Genomic DNA, 18,368 nt, shown 5'->3' on the forward strand with positions numbered 1-18,368 from the left:
GACTATGGGCGGCCCATCTCGTCAAGAGTTCAGGAAGAACCAGAGTCGCATGCACTTGCTGGCCCTCCTCCAAGAAGGGTGTCGGCCCGTTTCCTCCACTGAGCCGCTTGCTCTTTTGCCCCCTGCCTATGAACGTGTGCATCTTTCAGCTTACACAGCCACTTGACAGTGACAGACGTTACTTAGCTCATCAACCTCCTGTTACTCACGATTAGTTTATGAACCCATGGCATTGACCTCACCTGAGTGCCCTCGAGCTGCACCCCAGGCCCAAGGGTTCAGAACCTGCCTTTGCACAGGGTGGTCTAAGCTGCACCATGAGGGGACCCATTCCCTGCTGCTCAAAAATCCCCTGCACGTTCATCGTGGGCCGTGTTCCTGTGGTCGTCCTCATCTCCCTACGTGGCTCAGAGCATCAGAGACACTGGGGGAGGAAGTGAGCACAGGCCTGGGCACATCTCATGGCCCCAGCTCCACCCTCTCCAGTGCCTCCTTCCAGGACCCCAAGTCTGTCTGGAAACATGGTGAAGTGTTGCTGCTGCCTTGCCTGTCATGGGGGTTACACACAAGACCTTCCCCCATCCAGGCCATTCCAGGCCCCTGAACCCCTGAGTCTGTGTCCCCAGGAGTACCTGCTCCAAACTTGCTGCCCTGAGTGAGCTGCTGCATGAAGAGCCGTGCCCTGTCCTCAGCACTGCCCATGTGTTATCCTGCACACACATCCACATGCAACATGATGCTCTCGGGCAGGAACCACAACAGAGGACCCACAGCGGGGGTGTGGCCCATGAGGCCCAGTGGGTGTCACTTGTCATTGTTAACCTTCACTGTTCTGATTGACCAGTGTCTTGCACTGAGAAGTGGTAGTTATTCCATATGGTGACACACTGGGCCCTGCACCTTTCAATATGCTGAAACTCCCTTGGAGCACAGGGCCAAGGCCAGAGGGGTCAGCATGGGATGTTAGGGTCTGGCCAGCACGACCAAGATCTAAGCGGGCTCCAGCCTGTTGGGTCCTCAAGTGTTTGCGGTTGTGGGGTCCCAAAAGAGGGGGCTGTAGTGTGGAGAAGGGCCCCTAAAGGGACTTCTGTGAGCACAGTCCCGATGGTGGGGGGAGGACCAGACCTTCCTGGTCTGCAGGGAGGGCCAGTGCACTCCCCTGAAGTTCCCTGGGAAGGTGGAAATGTGGGGTGAGTACCCTGCGGGCTGTCTCGTGCTCTGAGGACGTAAGGAGCCAGGACAGGATGAAAGAGGCACACACCTCCCCTGCTCATCTGACGCTCTCTACGGAGGACATTTACCAGAAACTTGAAAATACTGTTCTAAAAAAGCTGCCACAGAGTTGTTGTGTTTCATATGGGGCTACTAGATCTGACCGTTGAGGAGCTGTAATTGATCACTTTCAATGAACTTGCTGGCGCCTTTAGATTCTAAGGGAGGTGGAAACTTCCCACTGAGATAAGGTGTCCTGATGCCCCCCTGACCGAGGGTCACGCCAGCAGTGTCTGCCGTGGCACACGTGCCCCAGACTGAGTTGCCTGCTTGGCAGAATCCACTGGGGCCTTCCAGCACCCAGGTGGGGCTGCCAGGAGAGACACTCACAGCCCTGCGTCTGGGCCTTTGTTCTGCTTGGGGTGCGGTGGAGAGGAGGAACACACTAATGATTGGGGTGTTGTGCTGTGTCGGTGCCGACCTGACCATGCCACTGACATGCCTGCCTTCCTCTCAGAAGGAAAAATACAAGTGAACAGTCACATTTGTTTACAGGTCCAGATGGTGACAAAGTGATAGTTTTGTTAGGAAATAAGTGGAAATATTTCCTGTTTATTTGTTTGAGATGGAGTTTTGCTCTTGTTGCCCAGGCTAGAGTGCAATGGCACAATCTCAGCTCACTGCAACCCCCACCTTCCAGATTCAAGCAATTGTCTTGCCTCAGTTTCCCTACTAGCTGGGATTACAGGCGGATGCCATGACGCCCAGCTAATTTTTGTATTTTTAGTAGAGACGGGGTTTCACCATGTTGGTCAGGCTGGTTTTGAACTCCTGACCTCAGGTGATCCGCCCACCTTGGCCTCCCAAAGTGCTGGGATTACAGGTGCGAGCCACCTCACCCAGTGGAAATGATAAATTATAATGTTTTCTGGCAACTTCCTGGAGGTTAACAATTCAATACCACGTTTTTTAAAAACAAAACTTTACTAAAGTTTTAGACACAAAGACATATCTGTTGCGGGAAGTCAGGGACCCCAAAGGGAGGGACCAGCTGGAGCCATGGCAGAGGAACATAAATTGTGGTGATTTCATGGACATTTATCAGTTCCCAAATAATACTTTCATAATTTCTTATGGCTGTCTTTAATTTCTTAATCCTGTTATCTTCGAAAACTGAGGATATATGTCACCTCAGGACCACTGTGATAATTGTGTTAACTGTACAAATTGATTGTAAAAGTCTGTTTGAACAATATGAAATCAGTGCACCTTGAAAAAGAATAGAATAACAGCAATTTTTAGGGAACAGGAAGACAACCATAAGGTCTGACTGCCTACGGGGTCAGGCAAAAACAGCCATATTTTCCTTCTTGTAGAGAGCCTATAAACAGACATGGAAGTAGGAGAGAGATTGCTAAATTCTTTTTCTAGCAAGGAATATTAATATTAATACCCTGGGAAAGGAATGTGTTCCTGGGGGGAGGTCTATAAACGGCTGCTCTGGTAATGTCTGTCTTGTGCAGTTGAGATAAGGACTGAGATACGCCCTGGTCTCCTGCAGTACCCTCAGGCTTACTAGGGTGGGGAAAAACTCCGCCCTGGTAAATTTGTGGTTAGACCAGTTCTCTGCTCTCAAACCGTTTTCTGTTGTTTAAGATGTTTATCAAGATAGTATGTGCACCGCTGAACATAGACCCTTATCAATAGTTCTGCTTTTGCCCTTTGCCTTGTTTTTGTTGGACCCTTATCAGTGGTTCTGCTTTTTCCCTTTGTCCTGTTCCCTCAGAAGCATGATCTTTGTTAGACCCTTATTAGTAGTTCTGCTTTTTGCCTTTTGAAGCATGTGATCTTTGTACCTACTCCCTGTTTTACACCCCCTCCCCTTTTGAAACCCTTAAAAAAAACCTGCTGGTTGAGGCTCAGGTGGGCATCACGGTCCTACCCATATGTGATGTCATCCCCGGTGGCTCAGCTGTAAAATTCCTCTCTTTGTACTCTTTCTCTTTATTTCTCAGCTGGCAGACACTTATGGAAAATAAAAAGAACTTATGTGGAAATATTAGGGGTGGGTTCCCCCGATACATATCTTCAAAAGGTTTAATTTGAGGTTGGCTAGGATTATATTTTATATTATTGTTAGGTGGGTAAACAAGGCTCCCCCCTGCTCAAGTCCTTGAAGGCCCAGGACCCAACAGTTTCATCCTCTTACTATGGGCATGACATTCAGATGTGACGTGAAGAGCAGTGTGGACCCGGTGGAAACACCCAACCATGAAAGTTAAAAGGTGGAGCCCTTTAGACACATGGAGAGCACATCACAGAGGCAACGCCCCTCAAGGTTTGGAGGGTTTGGAGTGCAGGGAAGGGATTTGCAGTCGTTGGGACTTGGCCGGGAGGAGGGGCTGTTAGGATGGCCCCTGAGTGTTTTGAGGGAGGAGAGTCCCCCTCAGGACTGTGGGGTCCATGGAGAAAGGACCAAAGGCGAGGTCCTCACTCCCTGCTTAGTCTCTCTAGCACCAGAGCCAGGGGCTGTTGGGCACCCATTCTAGCCTTGAGGAGGTGAGGCTCCAGGCTCTGTGTGTGGGATGCAGCAGGTGGGGCAGTTATTGTCCACACGTGTTCCATCCTTTTAGGCTGCCTCTTTCTGATCTTCGTACAGACAGAGCAGACGTTTGTTGGGGCTTTTTGGTCTATGATTGTTGGTGCATCCAGGTTGCTGATGCCTTCAGCTCCAAGTCTGAGATGACGAGGCTAAAAGAAAACCCAAGGAGCTGCTGCCATGTTGCTAGTGTGACTTCTCTCCTGCATCATCTTATGTTTGTTTTGTATGTAACATCCAGGGTTTTTGTTGAACTTAGCAGGAGGCATGGGAAGGACTACATGACTTCTGGGAAGCAGAGGTCCACACACTTGCTTTTATTGGTGCAGGGAACCCTGGTCTACCTGTGATTTATAAGCCCCTTATGAGAAGGGGGCTGGCCGTTGTGCCCTTCTCTGTATCCCACAGTTCTGGGCTTGAGCCTTAATCTGGTCCACTGTGCACTGCGGCCAGAGCACTTGCTGCCCTGTGGGGATGGCTGAGATGCTGCCACCTGGCCCTTGTGATGCAGACAGGTTTGTGGTTTTGGTGGAAGGGAATGCACCATGCGGAACAGGGGTGGGGCTCCCGGGATGGGTGGCCGTGAACTGGGACTTGAAGACAAGTGGCTCCTGGAGGGAGGTGAAATTGAATCTGAAACTGAGTCAGTGGTAGAGAGAAAGAGGATGCTTGGAACAGTAGGTGTCACCTCTCCCAGGCCAGGCCTCACTGTACTCTGCCCGTGTGTGGGACAGCCAGCCAGGCTGTTTCACACATGGACACGTACCATTTCTTACTCCCCTACCCTCAGCATCACAGGCCTCACCTGCCCTGCATAAAACCTCAGTCTCTTCTCCTGGGCCCTGCTGCTCACGGCCCTGAGCACAGGGCCTGTCTCCGGGGAGGAGCATGTGGATGGCCACATGCACAACAGTGTTCTTGCGGGCATGAGTTTGCCAGAAGGGCTGCCCTCTTGAAAGTGCATAGATTTGTCATCCAAGGAGACCCCTTGGGAGGAGCCCACATCATGGCAAACAGGCAGAGCCTGTGCCTCGGGTGCTGCCACACCTCCATCTGCAGCCCCGTGGATCCACATTCCCTCCCACTTAGAATGAGCACACCATGAGGCAGATGCCTTTGTTCAGGTTTAGCTTTTAGTCCAGGGAGAGCCCACTCTGTCCCAGGCCCTTGGTTAATCCAAACCTGCGGCAGCAGCCAGACCAGGCGAACTCTAAAGGCACAGTCTCTCCTCATCACGGGAAGAGCTCTGTGCCCCTCACCCTCTGGCGTCTTCTCTTCAACTCTGTGTTGTTGATCCGCACCCCCCTGGGCAGCATAACTGCCGCCTCCCCAGATGCCCCTGCACTGTTCCCATCGTATCCTGTGCACATCCAGTCTCACCGTGCTCTCCGTGTGGCTGTATGGAAAATTCAGTCTGTATCTCTTTCTCCCACTTGCTTCATGGCTACTTCAGGGCAGGGACTTTATCCACTCATCTGTATCCCTGAAGTCACCCAGTAAGCATTTGCAGAGTCTGTGAGGTGCAGAGAGGCCGGGTGCTGGCCAGGAACTGAGATCCTGTTTCTATAAAACAAGCACAGACAACCATATCCATGTGTACGTGTGAGTGTGCAGGAAAGGTGGTCACAGCTGGAAAGGAATATTACAAGTGTAATTTTATTTTTTTATTTTTGTGGGTACATATTAGGTATATATATTTATGGGTTACATGAGATTTTAATACAGGCATACAATGCCTAACAATCACATCAGGGTAAACAGGGCTTACAGGTGTAGTTTTTAAAAGTCATCTTATTTCGAAAGCCCTTTCAGACCTTACTGTGTCAGTGGGTAATAAATGATGCTGATAAGGGATGATGGATGGCTTCCGTCACTGAGCAGCTATGTGGAGTGCTGGCCGGGATGCAGCTCCCAGGAAGACCGTCCTCATGCTGAGGCATCCCAGCTCCAGGGTGCACTAACCCTGCTGCCTGCAGCATGTTCCAGAGCCTGTGCTACGGCCTTCTCGTTGTCTAGGCAGCCATGGGCTCTGCTGGGTTGAGAGATGTGACGCCTGAGCATTGGCCTCCCCTCCAAGCTGCCTGAATATTGCCTCCATGGTGGAAGTAATTGGTCTTCGAGTCCTTTCCAGAACTGTCAACCAGCATTCCCCATCTCCAAAGCAAGTCATAATGGGCCCTGCCTGCTCACTGAAATGCAGAAGCCAGACTGACGCCTGGAGTCTGGAGGTCTCTGCTCTGAGGAGCGCCTGTTTATGGCATTGCTTCTGCCTGGGCTCCCAGTCCTCCTGGCTTTCACTGGCAAAGCAAAGATGTGAGCCTCCCCAGCCCAAAGAGCAGGCTGCTGTGGATGCCGCCAACTCCACAGGACCAAGCCTCGCAGAGCAAGCCCTTCCCTCTGCTCCCCAAGACACCTGTTTTACAGACCCTTGTGTGTCAAAAACAAAAGAGGCTTCATATAAAAATTAAGTAAAACAAGATTTTTTTTCTGACTCAAGGAAAATGCCTTATTCAGAGTTTCCAAATGCCACCAGTGTCTTAAAATTTTTACTTTACACTAAGCTCCTTACAACGTTTCTGCTTGATTAATTCAGTGGACTTTTATTTTGCAGTAGCCCGACTTTACGGTAAAGTTTCCACACTGCCACAAATGTGTCATGCCACAGGCTGGCAGGTGTGGCCAGGCGGGTCCCACAGCGTCCCTGAGGAAGGGAGCCGTGCAGCCTGGAGGCTTCATCTACCTACAAACACCACTGACAGTGTGTGGGACCTCACAGAAGGGAAGCAGCCATCCTCTGCTCCCACTCCTTCCTCAACTCATCTCCCCTCATCAGCTGCTAACCAGAAATGCAGGGAAATGCTCACACGCCCGACCGAGCGACACCTTCAGGGCCCTTGAATGCTGACTAGCAGACACTGTGGTGGGGCTTGCACATAGAAAGAAAAGAAGAAAGCAGGAAAGGTCTCTCTTAGTTGTAATTAACCTTAGAAAAAAAGAAACGAGCCTCCCACCTTACAGTTGAGAGAAGGAAATACGGGAGAATGGGCAAAGCTTAAGAAGTCCCCAGTCCAGCCTGCTGCCTCCCAGAAGGCTGAGGCACTCCCCAGTCCGCCAGGCCCCAAACCCTCCACTGCCATTGATTCTTTCTGGGGCAGGTGCCTGCTAGCACCTTTTAGTCTGTAAGTCCTTTGGTTTGGTGCCTGTGGAGCAGTAAGGAGAGCGCTAGAGAGTTAATTTTAGGGGACGGCACTTGAGCTTGCCTGATTTCCACTCAGCCTGCAGGTCTGGGACGCTCCTGTGCACCCTGGGTGCCTCGGCGTCACGCAGATGGAACAGCAGTGCCAGGTGAAGGCCGAGGGCTCAGGCGGGGCTCAGTTTGTGTCCCCTCTAACTGTCCCCTCTCCCGCAGAGGAGGCCGAGCGTGGCAGCCTCGGCGCGGGCTCCTTGTGCAGGCGGAGGCGGGCGCTGGGCGCGCTGCGTGACGAAGGACCCCGGCGGCGCGCACACCTGGACATCGGCCTCCCGCGCGACTTCCGCCCCGTGTCCTCCATCATCGATGTGGACCTGGTCCCCGAGACGCACCGGCGAGTGCGGCTGCACCGGCACGGCTGCGAGAAGCCGCTGGGCTTCTACATCCGCGATGGCACCAGCGTGCGCGTGACCCCGCACGGGCTGGAGAAGGTGCCCGGCATCTTCATCTCGCGCATGGTACCCGGGGGCCTGGCGGAGAGCACCGGGCTGCTGGCTGTGAATGACGAGGTCCTGGAAGTGAACGGCATTGAGGTGGCCGGGAAGACGCTGGACCAGGTCACGGACATGATGATCGCCAACAGCCACAACCTCATCGTCACCGTCAAGCCCGCCAACCAGCGCAACAATGTGGTGCGTGGCGGCCGCGCGCTGGGCAGCTCGGGACCACCCTCGGACGGCACCGCGGGCCTCGTGGGTCCCCCGGCCCCGCGCGTCCTGCAGAACTTCCACCCCGACGAGGCGGAGAGCGACGAGGACAACGACGTGGTCATCGAGGGCACGCTGGAGCCTGCACGGCCCCCCCAGGCCCCGGGCGCCCCCGCAGGCAGCCTCTCGCGGGTCAATGGCGCGGGCCTGGCGCAGCGGCTGCAGCGGGACCTGGCCCTGGACGGCGGCCTCCAGCGGCTGCTCAGCTCCCTGCGGGCTGACCCACGTCACAGCCTGGCCCTGCCACCAGGCGGCGTGGAGGAGCACGGGCCCGCGGTCACGCTCTAGACTCCGGAGAGGCCCCCAAATCCTAGCCGCAGTTCCCGGGTAAGGACAGGGACAGGACCTGCAGACTGCATCCCCTCCTTTTTTGTTGTTGTGACCACAAAAACAACTCAGCTCTTTGTTTCAACTTCTGGATATAGAAACACAAATATTGCCTATTTTTATAGAATTTCGCCACGGAACTTACAATGAATGCCTGAAGACAACACTCTATTACCAGGCCTGAGTGCAGCTCTTAGCGCCTTTGCCACGTGATAGAAAAGATCTGACCAAGTGCAAACAAATGCTTTAAAAAATTTTTACAAATACTTTGTTTTAAAATGAAGCTTTAAAATTACTTTTAAAATAGTCAAATTCATGTTTTTAACTTGGCCCATGCAAAATATGTCTCAGCATTCTTGCTGTGCTTTCTGCTGACTTGCAGGCGAGGCCGACTGTGCTGATGTATGTGACAGGCTGGTTTTTAAGAACGAATGCAGCCGGGCGCGGTGGCTCACGCCTGTAATCCCAGCACTTTGGGAGGCCGAGGCGGGCGGATCACGAGGTCAGGAGGTCGAGACCAGCATGGCCAACATGGTGAAACCCCGTCTCTACTAAAAATAAAAAAAAATTAGCCGGGCGTGGTGGTTGGCGCCTGTAATCCCAGCTACTTGGGAGGCTGAGGCAGGAGAATCGCTTGAACCCGGGAGGCGGAGCTTGCAGTGAGCCGAGATTGCGCCACCGCACTCCAGCCTGGGCGACAGAGCGAGACTCCGTCTTGGGGGGAAAAAAACGAAGAAGAAATACACCCAAATCTGTCACAGGTACAACCAACCATGGAGATGAATTCTAGATTTTCACACTGTTCATAGTCATAATTCGGCTGGGACAGGAGCGCTCCCACCAGCACATTTCTGGCATCCGCAGCTGTGGAATTGTTCCGGGGCTGTTTTTTGTTTTGAGACAGAGTCTTGCTCTGTTATCCAGGCTGGAGTGATCGCAGCTCACTGCAACCTCCGCCTCCTGGGTTCAAGCGATTCTGCCCCAGCTTCCCAAGGAGCTGGGACTACAGGCACGTGCCACCACACCCGGCTAATTTTTGTATTTTTAGTAGATGGGGTTTCACCACGTTGGTTAGGCTGGTCTTGAACTCCTGACCTCAGGTGATCCGTCCCTCAGCCTCCCAAAATGCTAGGATTATAGGCGTGAGCCACTGCACCGGACCAGGGACTATTTTTGTGACCCACAGAGATGGCCCATTCAGCCTCGAGGGGGAATCCAGGGTGGGAAGCAGCAGCTCTGCTGGACTGGGCTCAGCAGTCCCATTTAGGATCTAAGCCCTTTTCCCGTGGATTGACAGACTCTGAGGGCAATTTCTGAAATGTTTTCAGCAGAAATGAAGGATAAGCATCGCACACATCCAGCAAGGGCTTTGAGAAAGCAGTCATTTGCATGTGAGTTCTCATCTTTGTTTTTTGAAACAGACGTTTCTTTTTGTAACTCACAATACATGCTAATCTTCATTTCTAGAATGGTCACTGGCAGTTCTCATTTTCAACTATAAGAAGTCATGTGGAACTTAGTGGTTTTTAACAAATACTAAATTCATCCTCACTTTATGTTGCGCTTCCAGCAACATTTATGTATTTAGTAATTTTAAAAATTCCTATTTGATACAATTAAATTTTATATAATGTGTTTTGCTTGAATACAATGTTGGGAATAAAATGTTACATTTATACTTTGAGAACTTTGACCAAATCTTTCATACAGATACAGGTAAAAAAATATTTTTCTAGGTTGTCGCAGCCGCGCACCTCCTGCTGCTTCTCCTTGTGGTCCAGCACCACCTGCTGGTCAGTGGCGGAACTGTCCTGACTTCGTGAACATGGGACTGCTAAGAGGGAAAACTGCATCTCAGCATTTTCATTTTTTCTGAATATTAAGTGAAAAGTAAGTTCTATTTGTAAGAAACAGCTTTTGCTGAGGAGTTGTGAATTCCTGCACCTGCGTTTGATGTTATTTGTATGCAATGGATTGCTGGCCCTTTGTTCCTAAGCACAGAGAAGACCAAAGATGCTTCCCCGTGACCTCTCCTGTGAGGATCCGCATCTTCCCAGACTTGCTGTCTGATGAAGGGCATGTCGTTCGGTGCCCCAGCAGTCAGAAGCGGTTTCTGTGGAACTAAAACTAATACTGTTACTCTCACAAAGGAAATGTTCTTTTACTAAGTTATTGCTGATTCTTGAATGTCTGTTGTATAACTGGGTCTGCTATCAAGAAGGAAGGTTATATTTCTTATCACATTTTAAGTTGTTAAGCAAATGTGTTTTTTTAAGAAATGAGACTTTCGTTGAGATTTGTGTGCTATTCATACTTTTAGGAATTACTGCTTGGGACAGCTGCTTGAGCATATTTTTCTACACAGGTCTGTACTTCTGCCACTTTTTCCTTTTAAAAAAACAAAACTATGTCATATTATGTATTAAAGTTTTCTTGGTTTTATATATCAGATAATAAAAACTTTTTTGACTTTTGAGTAAACAAAACGTATGAATATTTCTGCTGTGTACTAAGTGGAAGAGAATACCAGAGATAAAGTAATCCCTCAAAAAGAGAATGACGGATTTATCATGTGCCTATCATGGGCCATCTTTCTTCACTGAATCTGCACACATTCTCTGAGGAAAGTAGATGAGAAAATGGACCTAAGCTCAGATAGACAGATGACAGTCCAGAACCCTCTCTCAAAGTCTTTTTGAAAAAGCTTTTCTGAATAATTTATACAGCACGCAGCCCTTCCCAAGTATGCCCTGGCTGGCACAGTTTTCATTCACACTATCGTTTTGGCAGCCATCAAGATTCAAATTACAATTATGAATTCAATTACTCAGCAAATTACAGATGTGATCACACTGAGCACCAGCACCCCACTAGGAACTTCACAACTACTTGCCGCCTGCTGAGTCCACACAGCAACTCGGGACTGTGGGCGGCTGGACAGTGGACCCCCCAGTCTGATGAGGCAGGGTCAAGTGCCAGCACTGGGTACACTCTCCAAAACTCATGTCCGGTTTCAGAGACACATGGCGCAGGATGAGATACGAGGCTTAAGTGTGAGCAGAGGCCACATGTATACCTGGCTGCCAGCCAGGTGTGGCCTCAGGCTTGGGTTTCCCTGACCTGATAATCCAGATCATAAACCCCAGAGCATGCAGTGATATTGCGAATTTATTCACAATTCTGTGAGGGTAATTAATATTTGATGGTTTCACATAAAATGATCGCGAGTGGTCATTTTCCAATTTTTCTCAAATTTTCCAACAGAAGGACATGTAAGTTACCTGCACCTCTGTCGAATGTTTTTAAAGGATGCAAGTATGAACCAAGTGTGATAGGGTCAACTTTTGATCCTTGCATTTTAAGAGTTGGCACCAGTATGAAGCTTTTTATGGCAGCACTAAAACTCACATGGTCTGAATAGTTTATTAAAATGGTGGAAGGCTGCACTAATGACCACCCAAATGCACTAGGATACTGACTGTGTACCATCCCTACTGAAAGGATGAACCTACTTAGCTGATGTCCAGCTTGCCCTTTTCTGGAAAAGTAAGCTGCTCAGCGTGAGCTCAAGGACCTCCTGTTTCAAACAGACTGGAGGGTGAACCCTCGACCCCTCGAACAGCTTGTTTAAAGAATGCCTGCTGGCCAGGCACAGTGGCGCATGCCTGTATTCCCAGCACTTTGGGAGGCCAAGGCGGGCAGACTGCCTGAAGTCAGGAGTTCGAGATCAGCCTGGCCAAGATGGCGAAACACCGGCGCTATTAAAAATACAAAACACTAGCTGGGTGCGGTGGTGTGCACCTGTACTCCCAGCTACTCTGAAGACTGGGACTGGAGAATCACTTGAACCTGGAAGGCTGAGGTTGCAGTTAGCCGAGATCACACCACTGCACTCCAGCTTGGGCAGCAGAGCCAGCTCCATCTTAAAAAAAAACAAAACAAATAGAGTGCCTGGATTACCCCACAGGCTCTGACTTAAGGAACTTGGGTGGGGTTTGAGAATTTTCATTTTTTTTTTTTTTTTTGAGATGGAGTCTCACTCTGTGGCCCAGGCTGGAGCGCAGTGGCGCAATCTTGGCTCACTGCAACCTCCGCCTCCCAGGTTCACGCCATTCTCCTGGCTCAGCCTCCCAAGTAGCTGGGACTACAGGCGCCCGCCACCACGCCTGGCTAACTTTTTTGTATTTTAGTAGAGACTAGGTTCCACCGTGTTAGCCAGGATGGTCTCCATCTCCTGACCTTGTGATCCGCCCACCTCGGCCTCCCGAAGTGCTGCGATTACAGGCGTGAGCCGCTGCGCCCGGCCGAGAATTTTCATTTCTAACAAGTTCCCAGGAGATGCTGATGCTGCTGGTGCAGGAATCACATTTGAGAACCATTGGCTAATCCCCAAAGCTTATAGGACTTGCCTATAAACTTGGACTTGATGACCAAGACCCTATCCAACAAGCACACAGGATTTCCCTCTAGGGTGTTATGTGCTGGTATCAATATTGTAATTTCACATCAGGTAACCTGTAAAAGTATTTCCTAAGTGCACAAATGCTATTTTTTGAATTATCTCCCACCACCACCATTCTGGTGCCACATCTATACACTTAGTCTTCTTAACGTTCTCCTTTCTGCCTTGAACATCTCCTATTTATTCCTGAAGACACTCCAAATCAATATACAAATTCTTTTTTCCCTCTTACTTTCCCTCAATTATCTTGTGTTTTATTCTCCTTTATCCTCATGAGGGAAAAAAAAACAACTTGAGGGTATTGAGAATGTTTTCAATACTGAGCCATATTCCCAAGGAGAGACATAAACTCTAACAGTAATAACAAGCAAACAACATGATTCATCATTGGTCTTGCAACCCAGAAAATGAGTTCCATTTTCCAAATTTGCTTTCACAGTGAGCTTTGAAGACAAACACATTCTTGACTTGAGTCCCCTTGCTCTCAAGAAAAAGTGCCAGGGAAGCGCTCTTTTACAAGAATTGTACTTCCAGTAGACTATCAGGTGAGCTATTAAGCAACATGGCCGTGATGACAGAAAAGTCTGTCTTACCTCTTCAGAGCCAAATTACACACCCTATGTGAAACCCACCTGAGGCCACACTGCAGAGACCCAAATGTACAGATGAGAGGATCAGAGTGTGTGGAACCTCCTTTCTCATAAGACTGCAGCATAAGAAGGGCACAGTGCCAAACATACCTCATACGAGGGGACGGCAGAATGCCAAATGTATGACAGGATCACAATCCAAAATTGACTTCCTCAAAGCCAGACCACAGGGAGCACCACACATGAATGAGGATAATATCCAAAATCAACTTCCAATTAATTAGACTCCAAAGACCAGCACACACCGATGAGAGAATCAGAGATGGAAAACCACCTCCACAGAACGGGGCCACAGAGACTACCAGTCATAAAAAGAGAACAGCACAGAACCAGACTGCAGAGGGCACCACATACGTGGATGACAGGATCTGAGCCCCAAATCTACGTTCAGTAACTGGGCTGCAGATCCAGAACCAGGCCGCAGAGGGCACCACACAAACTAGTAAGAGTACCTGAGTCCCAAGTCTACTTCCGCGTAATGAGTGGTAACAGGCAACAGAGAAAACACTGAACCCCCACTTCATGTCCTCCACTTGCCACGGCGGTTTTGCGTTTGTTTCCCATGCCAGCATAAGCTCTTTATTCAGAGGCTGTCGTGTTCTCTCTGAGGTTCAGTTACTAACGACCCTACTTAGTGTGGATGAGTAAACCAATGTTTCCTTGGAGCTCATGCTTCAGAAACAGGCAACAAACAAAAGGTAACATATAATTCATTTATCAATAAATGACAAGCAAAACAGAGCCAGAAAGAGGATACTGTGAATTTTTATCGTTTACCATTACTTTTCAGATGAGAAAATGAAGCCACGCTAATATTTCTAATATCACACAAATACTTTTCAGAGCCATAATTCACACCTGTATGTTCTGGCTTCAGTGTTTTCTCACCCCATCTATCAGTTTTAGAAATGCAGGCTGGGTGTGGTGGTTCACGCATGTAATCCTATCACTTTGGGAGGCCAAGGTGGATCTCCTGAGCTCAGGGGTTCAAGACCAGCCTGGGCAACACAGACCTTGTCTCTACAAAAAAAAAAAAAAAAAAAAAAAGTTTTGTAGTTTAGCCAAGTACATTCTCTTCGCCTAAAATAAAAAAAGTAGTCCCAGCTACTCAGGTGGCTGAGGTGGGAAGATCACTTGATCCTAGGAGGTCAAGGCTGCAGTGAGCTATGACTGCACCACTGCACTCCAGCCTGGGCGACAGAGTGAGAATCTGTCTCTAAATAAATAAAAATGCAATGTTTATCCACACAGTCTGGGTAAGGAAAGACACCATCCACCACCTTTGATTTATTCTGGGATGCACCTTCACTGTCTATTCTAGCCAGCAATAGGCAGACTCTGTCATCCAGTGTAAGTGACTTCACTCCTCAGTCAAAAACTGGAATTAGGCCGGGCACGGTGGCTCACATCTGTAATCCCAGCACTTTGGGAGGCCGAGGCAGATGGATCACCTAAGGTTGGAAGTTCGAGACCAGCCTGACCAACATGGAGAAACCCTGTCTCTACTAAAAATACAAAACTAGCCAGGCGTGGTGGCGCATGCCTGTAGTCCCAGCACTTTGGGAGGCCAAGGCGGGCAGATCACAAGATCTGGAGATTGAGACCATCCTGGCTAACACAGTGAAACCCCATCTCTACCACAAATACAAAACATTTAGCCGGGCGTGGTGGCGTGCGCCTGAAGTCCCAGCTACTTGGGAGGCTGAGGCAGGAGAATGGCGTGAACCTGGGAGGCAGAGCTTGCAGTGAGCCAAGATCACGCCACTGCACTCCAGCCTGGGCGACAGAGCGAGACTCTGTCTCAAACAAACACACAAACAAAAATTTGGAATTAAAAGTCTTATATGTAAAGGGTCACTCAAGTTGCTGTTGAAAATATTGAAGGGAATATTCCCTGCTAAGCGCCACTGACCCATAGAAAGACAATCAGTGAGAAACAGGCAATCCTTTCTCTGAGCATCCTGTGTCTTCACTTTCTTGGAATCATGATTTTTGTATTTGAAAGTATTTTGGACAAAGAATGTCTTAGATGAATGCTACTACAATAGTAATCTAAGCAGAAATCTTATAGTCATCCTTACTAGTAACCATTTTTTTATTTGTATAAATCTGTGGGGTACAAGTATAGTTTTGGATACCCTATTCAGCATGCACACACTAACTACAGCTGATGATCTTTAAAAAAAAAAAAGGTCTGGCCGGGCGCGGTGGCTCAAGCCTGTAATCCCAGCACTTTGGGAGGCCGAGGCGGGTGGAACACGAGGTCAGGAGATCAAGACCATCCTGGCTAACATGGTGAAACCCTGTCTCTACTAAAATACAAAAAACTAGCCGGGCGTGGTGGCGGGCGCCTGTAGTCTCAGCTACTCGGAGGCTGAGGCGGGAGAATGGCGTGAACCCGGGAGGCGGCGCTTGCAGTGAGCCGAGATCGCGCCACTGCACTCCAGCCTGGGCGACACAGCAAGACTCCGTCTCAACAAAAACAAAAAAAAAAAGGTCCGTGCATAATTGGATATATGCATACAACGTGTGCCAGTCAAGTCAGGGCTTTTAGAGTATCGTCACCCAAATAACATACATTGTACCCCTTAAGTTCTCATCACCCACCTACCTCCTGCCCTCTCACCCTTCCAAGTCTCCAATGTCTGTCATTCCACTCTACATCCATGTGCACACATTTTTTAGCTACCACTTGTGAGTGAGAACACATGATATTTGTCTTTTGGGGTCTGACATGTTTAAGATACTGGCCTCTAATCTATCCATGTTGTCACTAAAGACATTATTTTATTCTTTGTTATGACTGGATAGTATTCCACTGGGTGTGTGTGTGTGTATATTATATATATATATATACACACACACACATACCACATTTTCTTTATCCAGTCATCCACTGATGGAGACTCAGGCTAGTTTCTATATCTTTGCTATTGTGAATAGTACTGTGATAAACATATGAGTGCACTTATCTTTTTGATATGTTGATTTCTTTTCCTTTAGGTAGATACACAGTAGGAAGATTGCTGGACCAAATGGTAGTTCTATCTTTAATTCTTTGAGAAATCTCCAGTTTTCCATAAAGGTTGTGCCAATTTACATTCCCACAGTGTATAAGAGTTTCCTTTTCTCTGCATCCTCGCCAACATCTGTTTTTGGACTTTTTAAATAACAGCCATTCTGACTAGGGTAGGATGAGGTATCTTGTTGTGGTTTTAATTTGCCTTTCTCTGATGATTAGTGATGTTGAGCATTTTTACATATACCTGTTGGCCATATGTATGTCTTCTTTTGAAAAATGTCTATTCATGTCCTTTGCCCACTTTTTAATAAGATTATCATGAAAATTATGCATGGACTTTTTTTTTTTGGAAGTTCACAACTCACAAAGGCTTCCTGCAGCCTTTGCCTCGTAGCCATGAGTAGATGACTTCTGAGGCCTGTGAGTTCTTTCTGAAACTCACTAAACCTGAGGGTGGTCTTGGGGATGATCTTTCTCTCTCTTTCTCACATACAAACACACATGTGCACACACACATTTACATCTCTATTGATTCTTCCTTTCCTTATTTGTAAGAAACCTGCTCCCATTATCCTTAATATACTTACGTGCTGATCAGTCCCCTGAATGTAACCACCAACCTCCCATCACCACCACCACCCTCTTCCCCACACAGGTGCCCTCCCCCATGTCCAGGCCCGATGCCCCTTCACAGCTACCTCTCAACCTCCCAGCCCCACCCACTCGCACTGACAGGGGCCATTCTCACCTTCCCCAGGGGAACCTTCCTCACCACCCTGCTTGGCTCCACAGCCAACTCCAAGCAACACCTGTCGGTCCTTCCCCTGCCAGTTGGAGCCCTCTTCGCTCTGCCTCAATTTAGGGCTGAGAGGGAAGGAAGAGGATGAGAGGAGAAAGAGGAAGGCTTCTGAAGCTTCTGCACCTGTACTGCTGCACTGTCTTACCACATTTATTTACCAGAATTATTTCAAGAACCTTTCAACTTCAGACTCTGATCCCAGATCCTGAACTTAACCCTAAAGTCCAATTCTGTGCCCCTAAACTCTTCAATGCTCCTCAAACAGCTGTGCCTCTCATACGTCTACATCTCAAAGGTATCTTGTGCTGTTGCTCGACCTGAAAGGGACCGCTCTGCACTTCCCTCACAGCTTCCCTTCACACTTGGGGTCAGCTGTGCTGCCTCCCTCTGTGAAGCGTTCTCTGCTCCTCCCGGCACATCGGCCTTCCCCTTGCTCCTGTGTGTTGATGGAGCACAGGGTCATGGCTTTAGAGCTGGGAGCTCTTTGAGGGGTAACTCCATTTCATTCATGTTTTATCCCCAGCATTGGGCAAGATCTGATGGACACACGGCGACTAAGCCACTGATGGTATCACGAAAGAGGAAGAGAAATGATGGCTCACCATCCCATCTCTGCAGGCATAATGGCAGTTACTGGTCAGCCATGGGACCAAGGTAATCAGAGAGCTCTATTCAAACTTGCTACGTGTGGTGTTGACTTTTTTCTTCAATAATTATTAAATATGATTCCACACACAGGAAAAATACTTGCTTGCTGTCTCCTGGCCCCTTGCCTGCCCCAGTGCAGTCTCCTCACCTCAGGGTGCTGGGGCCAGGGCAGCATCACTTCTGTGAACCACTCCTGTGGAGTACACACCCCACTTTCTGCTTAGCAAATGCAAGCAGTAGGGGAGAAAAAGCAAACTTCAAGAACATCGGTATGAGGCCAGGGTGGAGGAGTTGTCCCTGCCCTGCACACTTTTTGTTAATTCCTTGCACTTATGTTTCAAAAGTAACAAAAACATTAATTGCCTAGAACTTTGCTGTTGGAGTGATCAACAACCAATCTGATAACCCACGTTTTTTGCTTCTTGAACTTCAAGCTTTGATACTTGCACAATCTGGCAGCACCTAATTTCAACAATGACAGCAACAGCTTTACATACAATAAATTAATGGATAAATGACGTTAATCACTTTTTCCAACTGGTAGCACTGTTAAATGGGACACTACTTATATTTTTAGAGGACTAAATGCACATTCAGTTTAGAAAATTTTAAAATATAAAAAAACACAAAGAACAAAATCACTCCTAGTCTCACCACCCACATAAATACTTTTTTTTTTTTTTTTTTTTTTT

General features: G+C 48.6%; 1 protein-coding gene and 1 long non-coding RNA gene across 3 annotated transcripts in view; one reads left to right on the plus strand and one right to left on the minus strand.

Annotated features, from left to right (window-relative positions):
• Positions 1–10,581, plus strand: part of PARD6G (par-6 family cell polarity regulator gamma) — a 104,821-nt gene extending 94,240 nt beyond the window's left edge. Inside the window, exons 3-4 of one of the 2 annotated variants that reach the window (XM_017863452.1) lie at positions 7,221–8,095; positions 9,832–9,920. In XM_017863452.1, the coding sequence (XP_017718941.1) occupies positions 7,221–8,056 (836 nt within the window). In that variant the 3' untranslated portion in view covers positions 8,057–8,095; positions 9,832–9,920. Of the gene's footprint in view, positions 1–7,220 lie in introns of both variants that reach the window. The other variant, XM_017863451.1, reaches the window with a different exon arrangement.
• The window catches only part of LOC108522984 (uncharacterized), a 34,103-nt gene that overhangs the window by 10,302 nt on the left and 5,433 nt on the right, over positions 1–18,368 (minus strand). The window lies entirely within an intron of this gene.

This window comes from Rhinopithecus bieti, unplaced genomic scaffold (genome assembly GCF_001698545.2).
Source record: "Rhinopithecus bieti isolate Rb0 unplaced genomic scaffold, ASM169854v2 scaffold_69716, whole genome shotgun sequence".
Lineage (NCBI taxonomy): Eukaryota > Metazoa > Chordata > Mammalia > Primates > Cercopithecidae > Rhinopithecus > Rhinopithecus bieti.